Source organism: Neolamprologus multifasciatus, chromosome 1 (genome assembly GCF_963576455.1).
Source record: "Neolamprologus multifasciatus chromosome 1, fNeoMul1.2, whole genome shotgun sequence".
NCBI lineage: Eukaryota > Metazoa > Chordata > Actinopteri > Cichliformes > Cichlidae > Neolamprologus > Neolamprologus multifasciatus.
The window spans coordinates 25,742,732-25,765,315 of NC_140439.1; the positions used below are offsets into that span (position 1 = coordinate 25,742,732).

General features: G+C 40.4%; 1 protein-coding gene across 3 annotated transcripts; it reads left to right on the forward strand.

Annotated features, from left to right (window-relative positions):
- The first annotated feature begins 549 nt into the window (after positions 1–549).
- Positions 550–21,864, forward strand: ahctf1 (AT hook containing transcription factor 1). Of its 3 annotated transcripts, none has more exons than XM_085168142.1 (40): positions 550–683; positions 2,963–3,089; positions 3,951–4,101; positions 4,237–4,339; positions 4,449–4,629; positions 4,802–5,009; positions 5,167–5,283; positions 5,397–5,481; positions 5,640–5,790; positions 5,910–6,042; positions 6,160–6,341; positions 6,489–6,550; positions 6,708–6,836; positions 6,988–7,078; positions 7,275–7,364; positions 7,745–7,885; positions 8,571–8,675; positions 9,043–9,139; positions 9,290–9,413; positions 9,527–9,583; positions 10,424–10,570; positions 10,798–10,988; positions 11,092–11,236; positions 11,387–11,518; positions 11,644–11,791; positions 11,938–12,088; positions 12,202–12,309; positions 12,568–12,712; positions 12,870–13,085; positions 13,316–14,006; positions 14,172–14,348; positions 14,673–14,778; positions 15,952–16,073; positions 16,175–16,464; positions 16,719–18,470; positions 18,761–19,034; positions 19,230–19,400; positions 19,478–19,542; positions 19,827–19,912; positions 20,685–21,864. In XM_085168142.1, exons 2-40 carry the CDS (start codon positions 2,969–2,971, stop codon positions 20,881–20,883), a joined length of 7,644 nt encoding a protein of 2,547 aa, XP_085024268.1. In that variant the 5' UTR covers positions 550–683; positions 2,963–2,968; the 3' UTR covers positions 20,884–21,864. The 3 variants fall into 3 exon arrangements, with proteins under 3 accessions (XP_085024268.1, XP_085024257.1, XP_085024275.1); XM_085168131.1 differs by having other exon boundaries at positions 568–824; XM_085168149.1 differs by having other exon boundaries at positions 568–715.
- The last annotated feature ends 720 nt before the right edge of the window (positions 21,865–22,584 follow it).

Sequence of the window (22,584 nt, forward strand, 5' to 3'; positions counted from 1 at the left end):
TGACGTCAATAACTTCCCGCAAATCTGTGGCCTGTTTTGAAAATGTAAGGAGTAGAAAGCGCAGATAATTGCTTTAAAATGTAGGGAGTAAAAGTAAAAATGTGTTAGGACAAAAATACTCAAGTAAAGTACAGATACCCGAATAGTCTACCTATGTACAGTAACGAAGTATTTGTCCCTGCTGTCTTTTTGTCAGAGGCACCGTCTCAAATCACACCACCCCTTTTACTCTTGGTGGTATCCTTCCGTCACAAATCACAACTGACACTCGTCTCCACCCACTCCACCCTGACTTGATGCCTACAGCAAAATCATGTATCTTCACTACCTTTCCTTGGAGCTTAACTGTTATTATGGAGCTGTTGCTTTGCCTTTCTGCCCCGCATTGGAGCATTTTCACCACACGGCAGATGATCCGTGTGTTGACCCCTGAAGGCAGCAGCTAAAAAAAGAAAAAGAAGAAGTTTGATATTGCAAAGTCATGACTTTCCGGTTTTAGTTTCTATTGTTCAAACAGAAGCAATGCCCAGACTGAGGGGGGCAGCAGTGCGTCCTTGATGTGTGTCTATTCTGTCGGAACCACAGCGAGGAAGAAATGCGTCAGAGCACTTTTCGACTGTGGAAATGGCGCTCTGCGTTGTTGGAGCCTGAAGTCAGAGGATCCTTTCGTGCTTGTTTGTCAGGTGAATCTCCTAGAGGGCTATCGGTAGAAGAGGTACTTTAAAAAGCAACGGATTATGACAGAGGAAGAAAGGAATCGAGATAATTATAAAGGAAAACAAACCAATTGTGGCTTTGATATAGCCATCAACATTCTCGCACAGGTAGTGTAAACGTTGGTAGCAAAAGCTAGCGGCACATTGCCTCACGTTTTCCAGGTCAGCTTGGAAAGATGTAATCGGGCTAGCTCGGCTCACTAAATGAGTTTATGCCGAGTAAATCCCCACACAGATTCACAATGCGGGCGTCACTTGTGTTAAGCAGAAACTAACTCTGCTGTGGTGCTGCCAGAAGCTACAAGCTAACTGCGCTGTCTGGCGTTACGTTTTAACTGAAGCTAAACCACCAAAATGACATCAGTCCACCTATATACTCAGATTCAAGTAAAACAAGACTCGTCGCTGCTAGAGCTGTGTTTTTACTAAGATGTCAACAATGATAAGTGCCAGATATAGTTATTAGCTGGGGTGGAAAAAAACAAACATACCGCAAGTTAGATGCACACTGCTAGCACAAAGTTAGCTGCGTTAGCGAAAGTATTGCTGTACCTCGGGCTAGTTTAGCTAGCCACCCTTACTTTACCTTCGACTAGTGGTTAAAACGTGATGGTTTTAGTTTCAGTCACCGCTGTAGTTGACTTGTTGTAGCACAAACCCGATAGTCTACATGAAATGGCAACAACTTCCAAATAGTTAGTTATGCAGATGGTTAACCTTAGAGTTAGCTTTCTTAACTTTAAGGGTGAAATTGAATAAACTGTAATCCTGCATGACCTTGCAAGCTAACTCGGTAACCTGCTAATGCAAGAGTGTATCAAGGCTACTACTTATTGTCCAGCACTAGATAACACTTGCATTGTTTCATTTATCTTTTTAATTTTATCACCATTGTGCGTTACTTAACAATGTAAACAAATGTTTTGGTACCATGTAGACGCTAACGATCCAGACAACATGAGCCGGTTACTGTGGTTTATGGAGCTATATAATGTTTTTATGTCGTCTCACATTTTTCATCATCGCTATATGTACATGTTCTGTCTTGTAGAAAGTTGAAAATGTTAGAAATGCATATAGGTGTCACACAGACTTGACAAATGTTGACACACGTGATCGCTATATGTTTGTTTGTTGAACCCATACGTGCTTTTCAATAGTGTTTTGTTGTTCTAAAAACATTTGCCTCCGACAGAGAATATATATTTATTATTTTGTAAATGTTATATCTGTGTGTTCAAACTCATGCCCTGGCATGTGGCTGCTGGACTACAGGCTTGTTGCGCGGGAGTTCACTTGAATCCAACGTGTTTCCTTATGTGGCCACAGGGGGCGGTATTGGGTACCATTGTGCAAACTAAACGTGACAGACGAATTTTTGTCAGCACTGTATACACACCAGAGTAACGCAGATAATGCTATCTTAGTGGAGCACTAGTGCAATGACGGGGCCAGTCGACGGCATAAACATGAGCGTACTTGTGTTAGTCATGGTAATAAAATGAAATAAACATTAAAAAAAATCTTACATGAGTAAAGTTTTAGGAGTGGTCTGCCCTATGTAGGGAAAATTGGAGTATACAGCTTGTGAACCACAAAATAAAATGACCTTGAAATCTCTAGTTTACAGTGCTGTTGATGTAGAACTGTGAATTTACATGTTTTGGTAGTGTCAGTTATTATGAACGGGGGAGGAAAAAAAGGCCACTTGAGCAGGTTGGCTACTCTGTTATTGTAATAGTGCTTTACTTCTCATCTCACTGTGAGAAGAATGTGCTAACAGATGTGCAGCTGTATGCCACACGTTATGGATTGGAAAGCAAGCTCATTCTCAGCCCCAGCTGTCCAAAAGTTTGCTGACAGCATGTTTCCTGACAACTGGGGGGGCGCAGGCAGTGTTTTGAAAGACCTCTTTTGTGTAGAAACCTGGTCAAGCACATAAACCCCAAAGTGGTTTTAGGGATTAGTAAGGGTTCAGGAGGACTTTTTAATTTGTTTTAATTTGTTTGTGTTTACTTAATGAGCGAATAGCTTGGCTAGGGTAATATGGAAGGAGGGAAATGACTGTCAATGACTGTTGACAGGGTTTTTACTGGCTCAGAATGCGCCTGTGGGAGATGAATACATACAAATCAAGCCTGAGTTTGTTTCCTTATTTGACATAAATATGTGCATTTTATATTGGGTGAAATGTAAATAAAATAATGTTTTTAACATTTAATTAATTCTTTTTTATGTTTATGCAGTGAACAATGCATGACCTGACTGCACAAGTCACCAGCAGCTTGCTGCCTTTCTCAGGAGTGACTGTAGACGCTCTGGGGGAAGATGAGATTACGCTAGATTCTGTTCTTCATGGGAGGTTTACCGTTGGTAAGAATATTTCATTATTATTTTAAGCATTTAACAGCCTTTTTTTCTTCTCTCTTATTTGTAATAGCAAAGAAAGGATATGGAATACAATACCATCAGCGTCATATGAAAACATGTTATTTAATGAACTATTGAAACTATATCACCCAGGTGGAAAAAGAATCAATAAATAATACATGAAAATAAATCTGATGAGCTACTTGGTTTATGACAGTCTGACATCAGGAAAAAACATTTTTTTCTCTTTTTGTCCAAGTCACTGCTTAATCTGCATGTTTAGGACATGCGGTGTATATTGTCTGAGCTTTGACTTTGACAGACTTTACTACTGGATGGACTTTTGGTTTGAAAAGAATTTCAGCATGTTCTTTCAAACAAATAAAAGAGCAGATAAGTTATGAATAGAAGCGCAAATGGTAACTCATCTTTCCAGGCTTCCATCCATGAACCAAACTTCCGCTTTGCAGGACAATAAGAATTTCAAGAACTTGCAACACCATAAAATAAAGGCAGACAGCAATCCAGATGTTAAAGCTGATTGTTTCTTAAATATAAAAATCCATTCATACACACACGTAGGTTTTCATTTCTTCTCTTGTTTTTAGTATTTTTGTTTGTTAATTATTTTGCTTCACATAATTCTTTTACCGTGTAAATAAGTTGCTGATGTTGCAACATTGAGTAATTAAAAGGGAGGAAGAAAATCACCTCAAAATCAAACATACCAAAAGCCTTTTTAAAAATGTTTATTTTTTTGTAGTAATTTCCTGCTTTATCATCACAAGGCTAGCTTTCAGCTTAAACTGCACAATGACCTGCGGCTTTTAACTTAAACTTTTCTGTCCTTGTCTGTGTATGCAGGTCGCAGCGGGTTGGCCTGGCTGGCCTGTGGACCCCATTTGGAGGTTGTCCATGCAGTGACAGGAGAACGGCTGTCTGCATACTGCTTCAGCGGCGGAGGGGAGCACCCACCCAATGTCCTTGCTGCCAGAGACTTCAGCTGGCTGAAACGGTTCGGGCTTTATTTCATGATTTATTTGGCTCATTTGGATGTGGATGTAATCAGTGAAAGTTCACTATGAAGTGCATACATAATAAAAATAATGACAGTGCAAATGTTAAGTCCTCTGCTGGTTAATTTTAACAGGTCTGGTTTGCTGGTTGGCTTGGAGGAAACAGAAGGCAGCGTGCTGTGTCTTTATGACTTGGGACTGTCAAGAGTGGTGAAGGCTGTTGTCATACCAGGCAGAGTGGGTTGACCATAGTTTTTACTATTTTAACATTTAGACTCAAGTTTCTAGAACTTTACTTAAGGTGAACATTTCTTATTTATCTTTTCTAAAACTCTCTTGCATCTAGATCACAGCTATTGAGCCATTAGTGAATTATGGCGGAGCAAGCACGTCAACGCAACACCTTCACCAGGGTTTGCGCTGGTTCTTTGGAATTGCGGCCGTAGTAACGGATCTCGGTCACGTACTCCTTGTGGACCTCTGTCTCGATGATCTTTCCTGCAACCAGAGTGAACTTGATGCTTCAGGTGAGAAGTTTCAATGAGGAAGTGATGTGTAGTATGCTTTCATACTTTTGTGGATGTCTGTGCTTTCTGTTCCTATTTCACCTTTTCATTGTATGCAAACATATTCTGGTAATTATAGATTGTCCTTTTTTTTCTTAAAGAATCTCTCCCTTTATATTTATTCTGTTTGCAGACCTGCAGGTAGTGACTAAATCTCCTGCAGAGATCCCCAAGCTAAGAGAAGTCAGCACAAGAGAGGGCAGACATCTTTGTCTCCAGCTGAATGGACCCAGTGGAGTTGGAGCCACAGCTCTGCAGTACATCTCTAGGACCAACCACCTGGCAGTAGGATTTTCAGATGGATACTTACAGCTGTGGAACATGAAGACTTTAAAGAAAGAGTGAGTGCTAGTATTTCTTCTGACTTCTATCCATAGACTTTGTGTAAAAGATGTGTTTATTTTGCAAATTGTAGTTCCCTCTAGAGTCAAAACAGTAAGAATAGCATGTATAGCAGCTATATATATATATTTGCCTTTCTTCCATTGTTTATTGCAGATACCACTCACAGTTAGAGGGTGGCAGGGTGCCTGTATATGCCTTCACTTTCCAGGAGCCAGAGAACGACCCCAGGAACTGCTGCTACCTCTGGGCGATCCAGTCTTCGCAGGATCTGTAAGTTTTGCCTTTAACTCTGGTTTAGTTTATAAACAAGTATTTTCAAGAACTGCTTTCAGCCAGACTGTGTGTGTGCGTTTGTTTGTGTGTGTCCTTTTACTCCCACACAGTGAGGGAGACGTGGTCACCCTGCGCTTGCTTCAGTTGGCCTTCAGTGAAAGAAAGTGTTTAACTTCTGGAAAGATCCTCTATGAGGTCTGTATTGCATATAAGAAATAAATGTATATTGATTTCAAATAGTGAATCCTATACTGGGCAGATCCCAGCAAATGCACAGTGTATTCCTCATACTAACTATTAATGACTGTTCCATCCTTTTTTTAAAACATTTTTTTTATCTTACACTCACACAGGGTCTTGAGTACTGTGAGGAACGTTACAGTCAGGATTTAAGTGGCACGGCTTTCCCTCTCCGGGCACAGGCCACAAACACCCGCCTGCTGAGTTGCCAGACTATTGAGAAATTCAGACCTCATCCTGACAGGGACGACAGCATGAATGAAGGTATTTAAAAGCACTCAACCCTTCTTTACACAGCGTATCTAAACTTTATTGTCTTTATTACTTTCTTCAATCACTTCACACCACACTTCTCTTCTATCCTCTATTCTTTCCCTTTCCAGTTGCCTCTCCAGACACCAGCGTGTCCATCTTTACCTGGCAAGTCAAGGCCTACGGCCAAGGAAGTCTGTCTACCTACATCGGGGTTTTTGACATCAACCGCTGGTACCACGCACAAATGCCAGACTCTTTAAGGTACAATGGAAAGTGATTTCAAAACATTTGTTGTTGTGTTTTCATTTTTTTATTTTATGCATGTTTTAGTTTAGTATATTAATGTAATGCATTTTTGTACTCGTTGTTTTATGGCAGAACGGGAGAGTCTCTGCAGATGTGTCCATACCTTGCTGCTTGGTCTCTGGATCCAGTGGTGCAGATGGTATCTCCACATGTCTTCCTAGATGTGGTGGTACATGAGCGCAGCCTGAGCAGGGGCCTTCCCTTCACTTGCCCTCCACCAGAACAGTACTTTAACCCCACCACTTATAACTTTGGTAGGTTTAACACAACACATGCACCACAGCCTTGGCTTGGAAACATGCAAAAAATGTAAGCTTGTATTAGCCTCTAAAATGCTTCTTTTTGAATTATAATATGACAAATGAGTTTTCTCCCTCTCTTCTTCCTTTCTTCCATTTCAGATGCTACTTGTTTGCTCAACTCTGGAATTGTGCACTTAACATGCTCTGGGTATCAGAAAGAGGCAAGTTTCTTGTTGTTTCACCCCGTCATTGTTTTTTTTTTTTTTTTTTGTTGGTGTTGTTTGTTTTCTTTCTCTCTCTCTCTTAAATATATAGGCATACATTGAAGTTAAACTTATCTTAAACCCACAATCATTTCATTTTTGTCATTAAAACCAGACCCTGGGTTTTTTGAAGAAAGCTGCTCCTTGTTCCAGTGACATCATCTCCACTAGCTACTCTCACTGCCTTATGTCCGGCCTACTTTCATCCCGTCTGGCTGACACCCAGCCATCCAGCCTGTCTCAGGTACATGCAGACTTGTCAGAGTCACGTGGACCCCACTTTTTTACTTCCTCTTTTTGCATAGATTATTTGAAAAAAGATTTTCTTAAAAATTTATAAGTGAAATATTCATTATTTTTTTTTATTAATTTGTATTCTCATCTTTGTTCTTCAGGAAGAGCAGCTTGATGCCATCTTGTCAACAGCGGTGGAGACTAGTTCCTTGGGACTGATAACTGGTTGCATTAAGCAGTGGACTGCAGAAGGTACAACTAAAAATAAGATTTATTTAAACTGCTCATGTCACCCAGTTTCACTGCATACATGATAGTTATTTACAAAGATACATTTACCTGTTGCATATCTGTATGTTCTATTAAATCTGTGCTAAACTCTTCTCTGTACAAATTGTAACCACCTATATTGATGTTAACGCCTCCAAATTCTCTTCTCCTTCAACAGAACAACCAGGCTCTGCATTGAATCTGCGCTACATCCTGGATTGGGCCTGGAACAAAGTAGTTCAGACCAAGGAGGAACTGGATGGCATCTGTATGTTTTTTTGTTTGTTTTTGTTTTTTAAACATGTTCTATTAAATTAGAAAGTTACTTTTACAAACCGGATGTTTAACTACATTTCAAAAGTTTCTCAACCTTCAATATGTACTAGTGATGAACTAAAACTACATGTGTATAAATCTTCTCCATTCCCTTTAATACATTTGAATAGATTTGAATTCATATGTTTGCATAACCCATCTGTACAGCACCTTTCATTAGATACCAGTACATGTTTGCTCTATTCCTTGTCAGAATTTTACATTATTTGTAAATGAATATTTATTTATTTATTTATTTTTAATTTTTTTACATTCCTGTGCTTGTTTTTGCAAATGTATTTTTAATAGATCCATTTATGTGATCCTCTGCAGGTTCACCGCTGTTTGACAGCTCATCTAACTTCACAGACCCTCAGACCATGCAGCTGCTGCAGCACACTCAAAGACTGCTGAGTAACCTTGGTGCCATTTTCCACTGTCTGCTCAGTGAAGCTCAGGAGCTCACACAAAAAGGTGCCCTGTCCACACAGTTGCATGTACAACTTTTATATTTTGCTGTCGTGTTGTTGAAACTGCTTTAACTGACATGTCAACACATTGGTACTTATTGGTACTTTTAAGTTGTAATGCGATATCCTTTGATTAGTTTTGTTTAGAAAGCTTTTATGAAGTTTAGCCATTTGTGTATTTTGATTGGTTAGCTCTTCTGGCCGAAGGTCCAATGAGCACTGTACCTTAAAAGTCTCCATCCATCCACCAGAATTGCTACTCCTCCTGGAGTGTTGATCAGATTTTAGGGAATCTTTGACTTTGTCCATGACTACAGGTCCATATCTAGAGTAGAATAACTAAAAGTAGAATAACTGTTGCCATATAAGTGGTCAACAACCTTATTTAATGGACTGCGAAAAAATGCCCGCGGTTCTTTTTATTGATTTATCAAAGCCTTTTGACACACAGTTGTGGTTTTGGTGTAGCGAGATTATTTTGTCCCGGATGTGACCTGCATTTGTGATCCAAGGAAGAGAATGGATGGATGGGATTTTGATTTTTATTAGATTGTGAAATAGAGCCAAACAGTGACGACAACAACATAAACAACACTTTCTTTTCATACTTTACACTTTGTAATAAACTATGATTTGTCATGGATCGTGAGCTCCTTTGTCACTGACATTCATTTATGTTCTTGTTTCAGGTCTGGTGGGTTTGATGAACAAGAATATGGTGTCCAGTCTCATCTCCAAGTATGCTCAGGTGGTCCTTTGGTTCTGTCGTACTGGCTTGCTCCCTGAGGGTTCAGGTAAAGTGATGCTGTTATACGTAATCTGAAAATGTATCAAATGAAACCCCTATGAAAAAATGGAAAAGCATATATTTTTCAAGAGAAACATATTTAAGATCCATTAACAATGTGTCACTAAATAAGTGAATGTAATAAATGTGAAAGCACTTACAAAACGACTGGTTTTGTTTATTTCTGCAAAGAAACATGTCCGTTATAACTAACCCCTGGTTATTTAAGCAAACAAGGAGGACTAGGTCCTTGGAGTAACTAGTCCACATGTCTTCATTAGTTTGTTTATTTGAACTTTATTTCCAAATTATTTGCAACGACTAGAAAATTATTGCTGTATTTATTTAAAAAATGTTTCTCCTTACTCTACTAGATGATGATGCTCTTCAGATTTCCAGGCCTTTCTATACGCACTCGGTCATCAGCAACTATTACACCATACGCAGGGAGGAGCTGACCAGGCTGGCCAAGTGAGTAACAAAAGGAGTTCGGGTGTATATGCATTAAAATCTAGGCCTCCTTTATAACAAACGCAAACATCTATGAGATGTGCCCATTCCAGGTTTACGAGTTGTCTCCTTTTTTCCTTTGATTATGCTGACCACCTGTTGTTTTCTCAGGGGCAAGTGGTGCGCAGACTGCCTGATGATTGACGGTTTAGTTGGCCAGTGTGGCGAACGCTTGACGAACCTGTGGAAAAGGGATGAAGGTGGAACGGGGCAATATCCACCACCCACGCTGCATGTAAGAATTTAAATCTATATTTTACTTTATTCATTTTATTTTTAAACAAACAATACTTATTATTTAATATGCTTGTATAATTTTTTTAAGATTCTCAATTGTGTGATTTGCAGGCCTTGCTTGACATATATCTGCTGGACAACATTGATGAGGCTGCAAAACATGCGATTGTATCCTTCAACTCATACTGTCTGTTTACAGAATCATATATCTTCAGCATGTATGCATTTTAACGCATACGCATTATACACAACTGTTAGATTGTTAGTGATTCTTTTCAGTCCATTAACTTCAGTCATTTACTCAGTCAGCTGTACGTGTGATATAAATATTAACACAGATGACCATCTTTCAGCACTAATTTGAACTAGCAAAACAGGCTATCATCATTTGTTTATTTCACTCATGTATTCAAACATTTTCACTTTATAGCGTGAGATGGTGAAAACGCTGTTCATAAACATTAAACAAAGAAATTGTAATTTCATATCTTTATTCTTATGCTTTGTATGCTACACATTCATTGTATATCCTCCTGAGAACTGAAGGAAAAAAGTATCTTTCAGTTTAATTTTTGTTGTCCACTACAGAGGACATAATAAATTGGTTGGGTCTCAGGAGGATATGACAAAGTAATAAATTATAGGCACTGTTATGCTGCTGTTTAAACACTTATTTACAGTTAGACAATACATTCCAGTGACCCTAAAGTGCCAATGCACTAAAAATGTATTTACAAACAACAACATAACGTAGACCTAATGTTGCAGTTAATTTTGATTTTAATTTTATTCCAAATAATATATATAGTTTCTAAGGATTTGAGTGATTTATAAAAATAGTTCCCAGTGGCTATATTGATGTTGATAATCCTGCTATCCCAGGTAGTTTATATGGTATATTTCATCAGCACATCTAGAAATTGGGGGAACGGACACACGCTGTGATCATTATAGTGAGATTTTAACTTGATTCCTTTTGCTTGTATGAGCCTTGACCTATTGTTCCAGGTGATTTACCTCTTGTTAGATGTCATGTACTCCTTCCCCAATAAGGACGGCGCATCAGTGGAGTCTTTCCCCACAGCTTTTGCTATCCCTATTGGACTCATTAAACTAGTACAAGGCCTATGGCTCCTGGACCATCATGACCATCAGGTAAAAGCATTGATTGGAAACCGTTATTATGCATCGTAAGCAATAGAAAAGAATGGGTTTGCGTGCTGCGTCCTATGTGAAAAGGCCTTTACTAACTCAGAGACATGTGCATGTATAATCAGACCTCATGATATGACAGTTTTGGGGGGGGGTTTTTGATGAATTTTTTGATGATGTTTATCCTTCAGTAAGTGTAATGTTAATTCCTTCTTTTTTTTCCTCATCAGAGTTCGTTTGAGCTTCTTTTGCACCCAGCTGCTTCTCAGTTTCACTTTGAGTGGCAGCATGAGCGCGTTCTGCAAGCGCTGATGTGCCAGGGCCAACAGTCAGTGGCTCTACGATACTTCCACGTCATAAAACCTGCGGTTTCCAACACTTCACAGGCCAAGCTTTGCCTGTCTGTGCTGTTGCACAACAGGTATGTTTAATGCATTAAAGTATTTATTCATTCATGTATACTCTTTACAAGTATACAGCAGCTGCTTGATCTTCATTAACCAGTCTGTTTGCCCTCCCGCCAGGTGTCTCATAGAAGCATGGTACCTCCTCCGGCAGCACTCTAATCGCCTCAACATGACTGAGCTGCTCGGTTTCCTGTATGAAAGCTGCCAGGAGTTGGGCCTCATCAAGGAGCTGCTCAAGCTGCCCCTGGGCCTCAATGAACAGGTAGAGAGATGGTGAAAGCACTGATAAAAAGTTGGTTGTGAGATTTCTGATTTGTTTTCTTATTTATTTATTTTAATTACATTGTAATTGTTTCACCTTTTGTATTATAAAATTATTGCTTAAATCCCTGGTCACTGGTTTGTGTTTTAGGAATGTTTGGAGAAGTTTCTCCAGGGGACAGGTGGTCTCCAGAACAGAGAACTACTGATGGTTCACTACCTTCAGCAAGCAAACTACATCCCTGCTCTGCAGCTCAACCACACCCTGAGAATGAACTTAGTGGTATGTTTGACATATAGAAGCTAATAAAACGGAAATGGTAGAAATTCTGTGACTATTAGATTTATATAGAAATAAGCTTTTTCTAACCATGTTCTCTTGTTTGTGCTTTTGTTTTTTAATCATAGAGCGAACGAGACCCAAAGCTTAAAGAACGATCCAACACCAGGAACACCATCCTGGATCTGTATGGCAAAGTTTTGCCGAAAGTTCAGAGGAAACTGGCAATGGAGAGAGCCAAGCCCTACCAACATCCCAATACCATCCACAGAGAAGGTAATGAGACGCTTCATGTTTGTAGCAGTTCACCTCAGTGGAAACCTGTTTTCACAGGAGTGTGTTGAAGCATTTACAGAGTATCATAATAATCCCGAAGAGGGTTATTCAGCAAATGCACAATGTTTTTTATTTCTCTGTCCCAGTGTCCCGGCCACAGCCACTGTCAACCATCACCAAGCACACTGCTAGAGAGAAGGTAATGTCCAGGGCTGGTTTTATCAACAATGTCCTGAGCAAGATTGAAGAAGTGTGGTTAGGCAAAGGAGCTACACCACAGTGCTCTCCTGCTAACAGGTGAATATAAAATACCAAAATTGCATCTTGAAATTAACTTTTCAATTTTTTCTTTTGCATTTTGATTTATTTAATTTGCTTATTCCAAATTGTTGCCTGGTCATATTTTCCAGCCCCAGGGCAGCTGAGGTTCTTAGCTCTAGCCATAAGCCATCCTCCATTGGCCTTCCTGAACCATTCCTTGGAACTCCAATCACCATGACCTCCAAACGAAAGTCAAGGTACATCAGTGAAACTGAATAATATAATACGGATTTTACCGATCATGAGGGGGAAACGTTGATATTAACTTGACGTGTTTGTCCATCTGACACAAAGCTGTCTTTCTAATTTATTTTTTCATTTCTTATTTTATAAAGATGTTAATATCAAAATATGTTGTATAAATATTAAAATATCTGGTTATTGTACTCAATGTTAAATTTTGGTAAGACAGTATCCTAAATTCATGTTTGTGTTCCTCCTCCATTGTGGCCCAGGCTGATCGATTTGGTGGTTCATCCTTCCTGTCAAACACCTCGGCCTCTTCTCAGCCCTCCCAGACCTCCCAGTGCCTGGGTTTCGCCCAAGAGTGTTAGCAAAGCACCTGAACTCTGTTTGCTGCAAACACCTCAGGTTGTCAAGGTCAGTAGATGAATTTAGAATTGCTTGTTGTTATGTAGTCCAGGATTACAGTATTCATATTTTCTATGCTTTTTGTGATATTTAATAGTTTATGATAATACTGTGGAGTATCTTTAGTATTTTGTTACTCACACTTTTCATGTGTTTTCCTCGTCAGCGGGCCCGGGCCTTGGCTGCTTCTGGCCCAGTCTTCTCAGCTTTCACTCCCCAGTCCATCCTGCGCAGCAGCCTGAGGCCCACACCCGTTGCCACGCCTTCTGCTTCACCGGGTCGCTCCATTACACCTCCTATCCGCAGCAAAGAGAACCGTATCACCTTTATTGAAGAGTCAGAATCCCCTGAAGTTGAGAAGGGCATCCGATGGACTAATGGGGTAAGAAAAAAAAGCACACGTTGGAACACACAGAACCTCTTTTTTCCATTTGTGAGGTTGCAGCTAATTTTAGCTGAGCATGTTAATAGGGGAACCACCTGGCTCTCCCCCCCCCCCCCCCCCCCCCCCTTAGTTTTTTTTTCTTGTTTAGATAATTTAAAAAAAAAAAAATTGTGGGATTATGATGGTCTAATAAATAAACTTCTTCCAATCATCTGTTTTTTCTGTAGATGGCAGCAGACAGTGAGATTAGTCGGCTGACCAGAAGCTCGGCACTGTCCAAGGCCACACGTAAGACCTGGTCATTACAGCCTGCTGAAGAGGAAGAAGATGGAGATGAGGAAGGGGAACAACCAAGTGTAAAGTTCTTGCCTCCAGAAGGTGGAATTTCTTCTCCAGAGCTGAAACGCTCCGAGAGCGAGTTATCCTCCGCCCTTGAAGGCGCTGCAGAACAAAAACAATCGGATGCAACACAAACACATCTTAGTTTTAACCTTGACACCAGCACAACATCTATTCGGTCAACAGACACCACTCTAGAGTATTTTGATGCTCCTCTTTCAATAAACAATGAGGAAAAGGATGGACATGTCAGTACAGAGAAGGATGATGATGATGATGATGTGGTGACGGTGAATGTTAAATTCTTGGCTGAAAAAGAACCCGTGGCAACAGCCGAGGTAATGGCCTCACCAGCAACTGAGCAAACCCTTCCTCTGACGTCAGAGGATTCAGAAAAGGAAGAAGATGACGTGAGGGAAGAAAATACACCAAAGGATGTGATGGAAATTGATCTTGACCAGGAGGCTAAAACTGAGGAAGAAATTCAGTCTAATAAAGAAGATGATCTGGATGTTGAGTCAAGCACCAAACAAGATGCTGCCATTGTTGACCAAAATGAGACATCTATTCATCTTCAAGGTAATTTATTCTTATTTATCTTTATAGTTTGTTTTTTCAGAACAGATTTGTGGAGCAGGTTGCACTGCGCCGAAATCCAAAATCATTTGCTGTGCTCATGATTTTGAAAATACGTTTAGCAGTACTTCTCTCAAACATTGCTTGACAAAACATGTATTCTACTAGATTGTAACCAGGGAACTGACAGCGCAGACTCTAGCACTGACGCTGAATCTCAAGATCTCCCAGTTAGAGACGAGGGCCGGGATGTCCAATCAGAGGACACAGAGTTCAGCGAGCATGCTGAACCTCCTGGAGTAACTGAAACGACAAGTGAAGAGGCAGATCTGGAACAATCAACAGGTCCACATTTCAACTTATTAATCTATATTGTAACTGATAAAGTTAAACGATTTTACCACATTAGATTAGACTGTAAGGATTCATGATACCCGAGGTGGTAAAAGGTGTGAAGAAAGTCTTCTAAAAATTGTTAAAGACATACTAATTACTATTATCTGTTGGTTTCAACCAAATGTTTTCAAATTAAAATTACTTCAGATTCCATTTTTATTATATTGAATAATGATTTTTTTCTTGGGCAACTACATGGTAATGATGGTGATTACTGTCTTTTTGTGTTGTTTCTTTAAAGTTTAATAAAGTTTCTGTTTTTCCTTCCATCAGATCTGACAGAGTTTGTTCAGAGGCATCTGTTCGGTAGCGATCTGTCTCCTCCACTCACCCGCTCAGCAATCCACAATACATCACAGAACCAGCCTTCCTTCAACAGGTAAACCCCAAAAACAAGAGAAACAAGAGAGTCGTTTTTACTCATAGCTACGAAGGAGTATTTAGGGTCACATTAAGAAAATAAATATTATTGATCATGTTGAGAATAAAGTCAAAATTCTGAGAATTAAAATTGCTATAGGCTCTGAGTTAGTGAAATCATACTTCAGAATCGGTTTTAGTGACAAGGAAGGAAATGATGTCTCGTTTAGCACATTAACACAGCAGGGTGATCAGTAGTGGTGCAACGGATCAAAAATCTCACGGTTCGGATCGGATCACAATTTTAAGTCACGGATCGTATTACGGATTGTAATAGCTTTAGCCCGGTCGGAGTGGGCAGCAAAGGGCTGCTTAAGTGCCGCAAACTCCTCTGCTCCTCCACGTGGACCGCTAGCACTGGCCATAACTATTGCTTGACAGACTGACCACGCGCACCATACACATACTTTTTTTCCCTTCTTTTTCGAATCTTCGGATCACGTGCGTCCCGAACCGTGGAGTGGGATCTGTTCGGATTACGGATCAATCGTGATCCGTTGCACCACTAGTGATCAGTATAAGGACGCTGAAAAGATGGTGCAGACGGAAAAACACAAACTTGCAAGAGTGAGTTGGTAATGGACAGTTGTGAGGTTAGCGACAGTTACACTCTCGTGCAATAAAGAGGATGTATGTTGTATCACAAGACGGCTGATCAATTTGTTTCACTAAATGCTCTTAACAAACAATTTTGTAGAGGTTGTAGCAAACGTGGCAGTTTGCACATTTCAGCTTTATTCTCAAAATGATCAATGATATATTTTTTTCTTGATGTGGCCCTTATACACCCATAAGGATACGATACAATAAAGATTAACTGTAAAACCAATCATACTAGATTTTTAGTTGTTGCTTCAAACATTCAGTTCTGTGTTTTTTACCAGAGGAGAAGGAAATGTTTTTAGGAACATAACTCGTTTCATTTGCTTAAGTACTGAATTGTTGTTTTGGTGCCAGGACCAAAGCTGTAGTTTATCCAGGTTTTGAGAATTAAAGCTTGACTGAATTATCACAATCTGTTTACCAGTCGGTGTACTGCTAGCATGAGTTTGTTTCACAGTGGGATGTTATGTAACTCTGTCTTGTTGTTTTCAAGAAGTTAAAAATGGCTGTTGTTCTCACTCTCTCTCAGTGAGCCTTTAGGTAAAGATGAAGAGGAGACGCAGGCCGATGCTGAAGCTCCCCCGATGTTTACCACCCAAAAGTCTGCTACTTCTGTAACCTCCTCAGAGCCAACTGGCACCGATTCCCACTGTGAGGAAAACTGTACACGCATTTCACATCAACAGTGGTGCTATTAATATTACAGTGCTGCTTTACAAATTTCTTCTCTGCTTCTGTTTAATATCTCATAGCTGTTGTGAGCGTCAACGACAGTGAAGACCTTTCTAGCTCTGGGTCTGAAGACGAGGAGGATGAAGATGAGGAGGAAGTGTCAGACCAAGAAGATGAGGAGGAGGAAGAAGAAGAAGAAGATTCTGGTAGTGAGGTGGAGATCATTGAGGAGGTCCCGGGTACTGAGAAGCTGCCATCCCTCCAACCCAGTCCATCCTTTGTACAGCAGAGCCACACACACTTCTTGCAATCACAAGCCGAGCAGGAGGCTGCTGTGTTGTCTCTGATCACTCCAGGTGCAGAGTTGAAGGTAACAAATGTAGGCCTGAAGGATGTTGTGTGTCGAGTAATAGATAGTATACGATCTGAGCAAGTGGAAATTCAATTGATTATTTTTAAAATGTAGTCATGTGTAAATATGTAGACACATTTGCTACTTTTCATTTGAGGATTTTTTCATTTTTGTCAGACAGAACAAAATGTTTGAATACGTCTTGTTTGTTTTTTAATTTTGTACTTAAAATCTTTCATGAAAACTCACTTTCTGTGTTTGCTTATTTATAGATGGTAGATGAGGACATAGAGGGTGAAGTGGTTATGGTGAGACTTGGGGCAGATGATGGAATGATGGATCCAGATGAAGCAGTAGAGCAAGGATCGTCATACATGGAGCTCAAACCTTCTACCACCCTTTTGGTACCTGTGGAGCTCATGGAGGGACAGCACGGCCTGGTTGATGGAGCTCAGATGGATCTTCCTGAGCTTCGTCCAACTGTTGTGGCAGATGAAAGTCACGGCAGTTTCTCCTTGATGTTGGATGTGGATGAGGATGGAGATAAAGGGACAGGCATACTACCTATGGAGAATAATTTGCAATCGTGTGACCCTTCGATTCAGTATCAGGTTATGGATGCTAATGAAATTCTGGCCAAACCTGAGGTTATTCTTTTGAGCACAGAGGACCAGGATACCACCCAGTGTGAAGAAGCCTCACAAGAAGATAAAAGAGAAGAGATTGAAACGGTTGATGGGAACTATATAGATGGCACAGAAATTGTTCAACTCCAAGCTGACTTTGAAACTGAATCTACTGAAGCAAACCAAGAGTCAGATGATGCTGAAAAGCAGAAGGCTGCAGAGTTGGTAATGTTGACTGAAGACCATGGGTCTGCTGCTGTTTCAGTCTCTGTCCCAGCTACATTGGAAGAATGTCTTGCAGCCGTGGAATCTCTGGCACAGGTAGAAGCTGCTGATGTAGCAGTGGAAGCAAAGGACAAACACCATCCTGCTGAGGAGCGGGAAGAGCCTGAGGAGAATGGCACTAGTGCAGAAACGGAGCCTATCACGGAAGAAGAGGAGCTGCAGGACTGCAAATCATCAATGGAGGCAGATGAGGAAAAAGATGAAGAAATTAAAACAGAGAAGGAAACACAGCAGATAGGTGAGGGAAGCACGAGAACAGATGAAAGTGTTGAAGAGAAACCTGTAAAGCAGGCTTTGAGCTTAAACAGTGAGCTGGATGAAGAGCCTGTACAAGAGCCTACTACCTCTCAGAGGAAGAAAACTCCTTCCACTCCAACACGGAGGATGACGAGGGGGAGGATGGTAACTTTTATCTCTCCTCTGTCAGAGGAAGCAAATGAGCCAGAGGACGACAGGGAAATGGAGGACACAAAAACAAGCGCTCTCGTCCCTACGTCACCGAGTCGTACACCTAGGAAAGGTAAACAGGCTAAAGAAACCAAAGTCCCAGCCAGCACACCTCGAAGAAGTACCCGCAAAACACAGCCAGAGGTTCCAAAAGAAGAGGACGAAGAGGTTGAGGTCATGGATAACAATACTTCAGTTGCGTCAACCTCCAAGGCATCGTCTCCATCCAGACGTTCGCAGAGGGTGGCTGCAACAAGGACCAGTCAAAGGACTCAAAGTGGCAGCGAGGTGTCTACAGCCACAGATGATGAAGTCAAACACGAGGAGGAAGTTGACGTAATAAAACCAAGTCGACGAACAAGCTCAAAGACTCCAACCCCATCCAAACACGCAGCATCTCAGGTAAAGACTCCGAGGAGGTCCAGCCGAAGGATTCCGAGTAGCACTGAAGTGGTGGCGACGCCGCTTGAGATCGTGAAAGAAGAATACGAACAGGATGAGGTGTTTGCCTCTCCTGTAAGACGGAGCTCCAGAAGGACAAAGACGGAAGCATCGGAGACTTTGTCCACTGTGCTGGAGAAAGTAGAAGACAAAGAAGAGCAACTTCCTAGCCCTGGCCGGACAACTCGACACTCAAGCCAGATTAGCCTAACTGTATATCCACAGGTAAGAATTCATCTATAATCTGTAAAATTGATATGCTGAACCTTGTAGATTATATTTATTTAACACCAGGACTACAAAACTGCACAGATTATGTTCGTCATCTGATGTTTGCAGATAGGCTACTCATGTATGATCTTAATATTTGGAGCATATTTCATGAAATGCTTTTATTTTCATTTTTGATTTTCACCTCTAGTTATCATGCATGCCTTTTTATATATATTTTTTTCATATTACATGTTGCAATCCCAATCCATCCATCGTTCATTTTTTACATTTAACATTTCCAGGTGAAACTGGTTCCTGTGTCGCTTTCTAAGAGTCCAGAAAAGACACAAGGAGAGACGACTTCTGAAAACGCAACAGAGACAGGAGATTTACACGAGCCCGAACCGCCCAGAAGTGCGAGTCGAACCAACTCCCGTCGCCCCACTAGAAGCAAACTTTGGGACCACCCAGAGGAAGATCTTCCCCTTTTGGACTCACCGTTGGAGGTGGACTCTAAGACTCCTGTTGCTGATGCCCTTATCAAGAGACTTAAAGATGAGGAAGAGAAGCAGGAAGGTATGAATTTAACTTAAAATATGGCTGTGTGGGAGAAGAAAAGAGCAGTCGGTGTGAAGCTGTATGTACCAACGAGTTCAAATTAGTGAAGATTACAAAGGGACTGAATTTATTCTACTGCATGCTGGTTTAACTTGTATGATGTGCATGTAGAATTCAAAATGTATTGATCTAAAAGTGTAACCTCTTAAACAGATGATGCCATGGTTAAGAAGGCGCTGAGAACAAGCAAGAGGAGTAAAAAGTCATCAGTGGAGCAGGTTCACTCCCCGGGGAAAGACTGGCTGGTCCCACAACCTGAGGATGATGAATCCAGTCCAGGCGAGAATTCATTCATCTATTCCCCCTCGCGAAGACGAACAAGAGGTGAGCCAAGTATCAGTTTGTTCATATTTATTTATTTTTCTGTAAATGGTTGTAACCCTTTGTTGTGTCTGTGTCAGCCCAAAGAGCAGATTCCTCTGAACAACGTGAGGCGCCCGTCACTCGCAGCAGAGTCAAAGTGCAGGTAGGAACTTCAACTTTGTTCACACTTGATTTCTTTTTCTATCCTAAAGATAACGAATCTCTTTTTTTTTCTCTCTCTTTGCATTTGTTCATTTTGTTTTTATATATCTGTCCCGTCATAGTTATTCTATCAGTTATGAGCCTTTGAACCAGGATGTTGGACGCAGCACACACAAGAGTTTAAACCACTGCTCTACAGAAGCTAGATAACTAAGGGTTGTAACAGAAGTACTGAAGAATGAAATGAAAGCTCTTTTGAAGATGCCATTTTTCTCTTTTTTCCAGGATGAAATGTCTTCAGAAGATAATGTAGAAGTCGAGAAAGACGCAGGCGCTACTAAAAGCAGAAAAACAAACAAGCGAACTGCCAAGTAAGAAACTACATCCTACACTGAAACACGGGCAAAAATACAGCGTCCTAAAATGAAAGTAAACTATAGATGGATATATCTAGATATCTATCATAGAGACAGAGAGATATATAGATATAGAGTGATGGCAATAGATATAGAGAAATAGATCTAGATAGGTGCAGGAAATGCCGCTTATATACAAAATAATGTTCATAAATAGTAAATAGAGGCTGAGGTTTCCTGTTACAGGTCTGTACTGTGGTGGTCTTAATGACCGAGTTAGCAAAACAAGTAAAAATACTTGCATATACAGGTCATCAAGAAGGAAAATAAATTGTTATTATTATTATTATAAATTATTTAATTTATATTCATGCGTATGTCAGTTGTATCTGTGTATTTTTCTGTTTTGTTTATTTAACATCTATATCAGAATCAGAATACTTTATTGATCCCTAGGGAAAATTCTTTTGTTACAGTGCTCCATTATAAACAAACATTAAGAAAGACAGACAATACACTAACTAAGAATAGCACAGTATATACAGGCATATATATACATAAAAGTCACGTATTAATAAATAGCTGAAAAAGAACATGTGCAAGAAGGGTGTAGCTGTTGCAGTAAACAGTGTGTTAAGTGGATGAGTTGCACAGGGAGATGGCCACAGGCAGGAATGATTTCCTGTGTCTCTCAGTGGTGCTTTTCGGTAATCTGAGTCTTGGCATTAATACGGATTATACATCATATTGGCAGGTTTTATTTTAACTGAATTTTCCATCCCCTCAGATCCAAAGCTGTCGCAACGCCGCTTCCCTTTGCAGAAGTCGAACTGATCTCACCTCTGCCCAGTCCAGTCGATTCGATGCCACGAGCACCGAGGAGGGTTAAAGAGGGAGAGGAACCGACCACCAGCAGAAACCTTCGACGTAAACGTGTCTTGGACACAGTTTTTACAAAACCTGTCACGCGGAGGAAGAAACTGTAGGAAGGTTTGCGGCGGTTTTTAACCAGTGAACCTCAGACGGCCGCATGGACATTTCAACCACCTCAGCTGTCAAATAAAAATGTATGCCCGAACTCGAGATGGTCGCATTTCCTCAAAAGCCTCACAGCGCTGCAGATTCAAGATTGACTTCCCCGTTGGGAGGAAATCAAAAAAGCAATGCAGGCAGAAAAATCTATTTTTGGGACAAGGCACGCTGGTGGTTAGCAGCGTGTGAGAGACTATATTTTTGGAGTTTACATGTACTTCTTTAACTTGATTTCATTCGCTTTTACGTCTGTGGCCATTTTGTGCTAGATGTTCTGCTGCAGCCCTCGGCCTGATTCTCTCCACGCAGAATGACTCAAGGGAAAGCAATCATTGTGGCTTTTTAAAGGCTCCCATTAATGCAACCAGAGACTGAAACGAACTTGCCTCTGATTTAAAGAGGTTTTATTTACATTCTTTTAAAATTTGTTGTTGTTTTACTTTTAAAAGTTCAAGGCCTGCTGTTTTTTCTATTTAAGAAGAAAAGCAACCAACCCAGTGGAGATACATTTCTACTGCTAAATTTGTATATAGTATTTTGGTTTTTTTGCTATGTTCCAAATAAAGTTAATAAATAAATAATAAACAGTTATGTTGATTCTGAATTTTTAAGTGTCTCTTGAATGCATTTGGTCATCTAATCATACTGCCTATGCCCTAGTCTTAAATGAAACTGGATTTAAGAGATATTCTGTGAAAGACAGCACTGTTAGCACGTTTGGACTGTAAAATGTTATGGAGGTATTGTATATTGTCTAAAAAACAAAACAAACTTGCACAACGGTTTGCTTATGTAAAACTTGATTTGGGACATGTTAATAGGTTTGATTAAATTCATCGTAATCAACATCTGACACATAGGCTATTTTCTGATGAATGTACGTAGAATGTCTTATTTTTGATGACTGCTCTTTGATAAATATGGCAAAGCTTGAATATTTGTGTTGCGTCTTTCAATTCAGTGCAATTCACCAACATAAAGGTACTATTTGGAATTACCAGAGAGGTGGGGTTTTTTTGGGATATGTTGCAGCTCAATGATGGAGTAAGAATTGAATGTCAGCCTCCTTGTGACCAGGAAAAATCGGTGGTTCCTCTTTGAGTCTCTTGATTGGAATGCAACACCCGCAACCACTGGGAACCACTTTTGTTTGCAAGGTGCACTGCAGCCAGCCAGGTTCTCACAGTTTGGGAAAAGTTTGCAAATGACTGCTGTCACATTTATAAATGCATGTTGCAATCAGTCAGTCTGCACCGGGTCTCTTTCAAACGGAGGATTTGACTGAATTTGTTGTATACTGGTTTTGTTGTAAGATGGTTGCCAAGTACCTTTGTAATTTTGCAGTTAAATTGCTATCCTGGAACAACTACCACACTTTTTATGGAGGAATTGTTCCATTTCTGTTTCGGTCTACGAGGTTCTGGCTGATTTCTGAATGTAAGCCATTAAAGGTGTGAGGCTGTTTACCAGCCGTGCATTTGTAAACTGATAGTAGGCTTACTTTGATTTCTGTTTGGTTGCACTAAAATCACTTTGAACACAGCAAATGACCGAAACGTGTTGCTAATCTGGCCCCCATTTTCAAATCAACCATGTCAAAGCCGAGAAGTTCATATGTTCGTTGCACGTGGTCGCGCCAGTGTCCAACCACAGTA

Bases quoted from the DNA above. Each gene is read 5' to 3' on its own strand.
- ahctf1 (XM_085168142.1), top strand. From the start codon at position 2,969: ATGCATGACCTGACTGCACAAGTCACCAGCAGCTTGCTGCCTTTCTCA. The intron at 4,340-4,448 runs GTGGGTTGACCA...TCTTGCATCTAG, and splicing joins CTGTTGTCATACCAGGCAGA to ATCACAGCTATTGAGCCATT. The intron at 19,035-19,229 runs GTATGAATTTAA...CCTCTTAAACAG, and splicing joins TGAGGAAGAGAAGCAGGAAG to ATGATGCCATGGTTAAGAAG.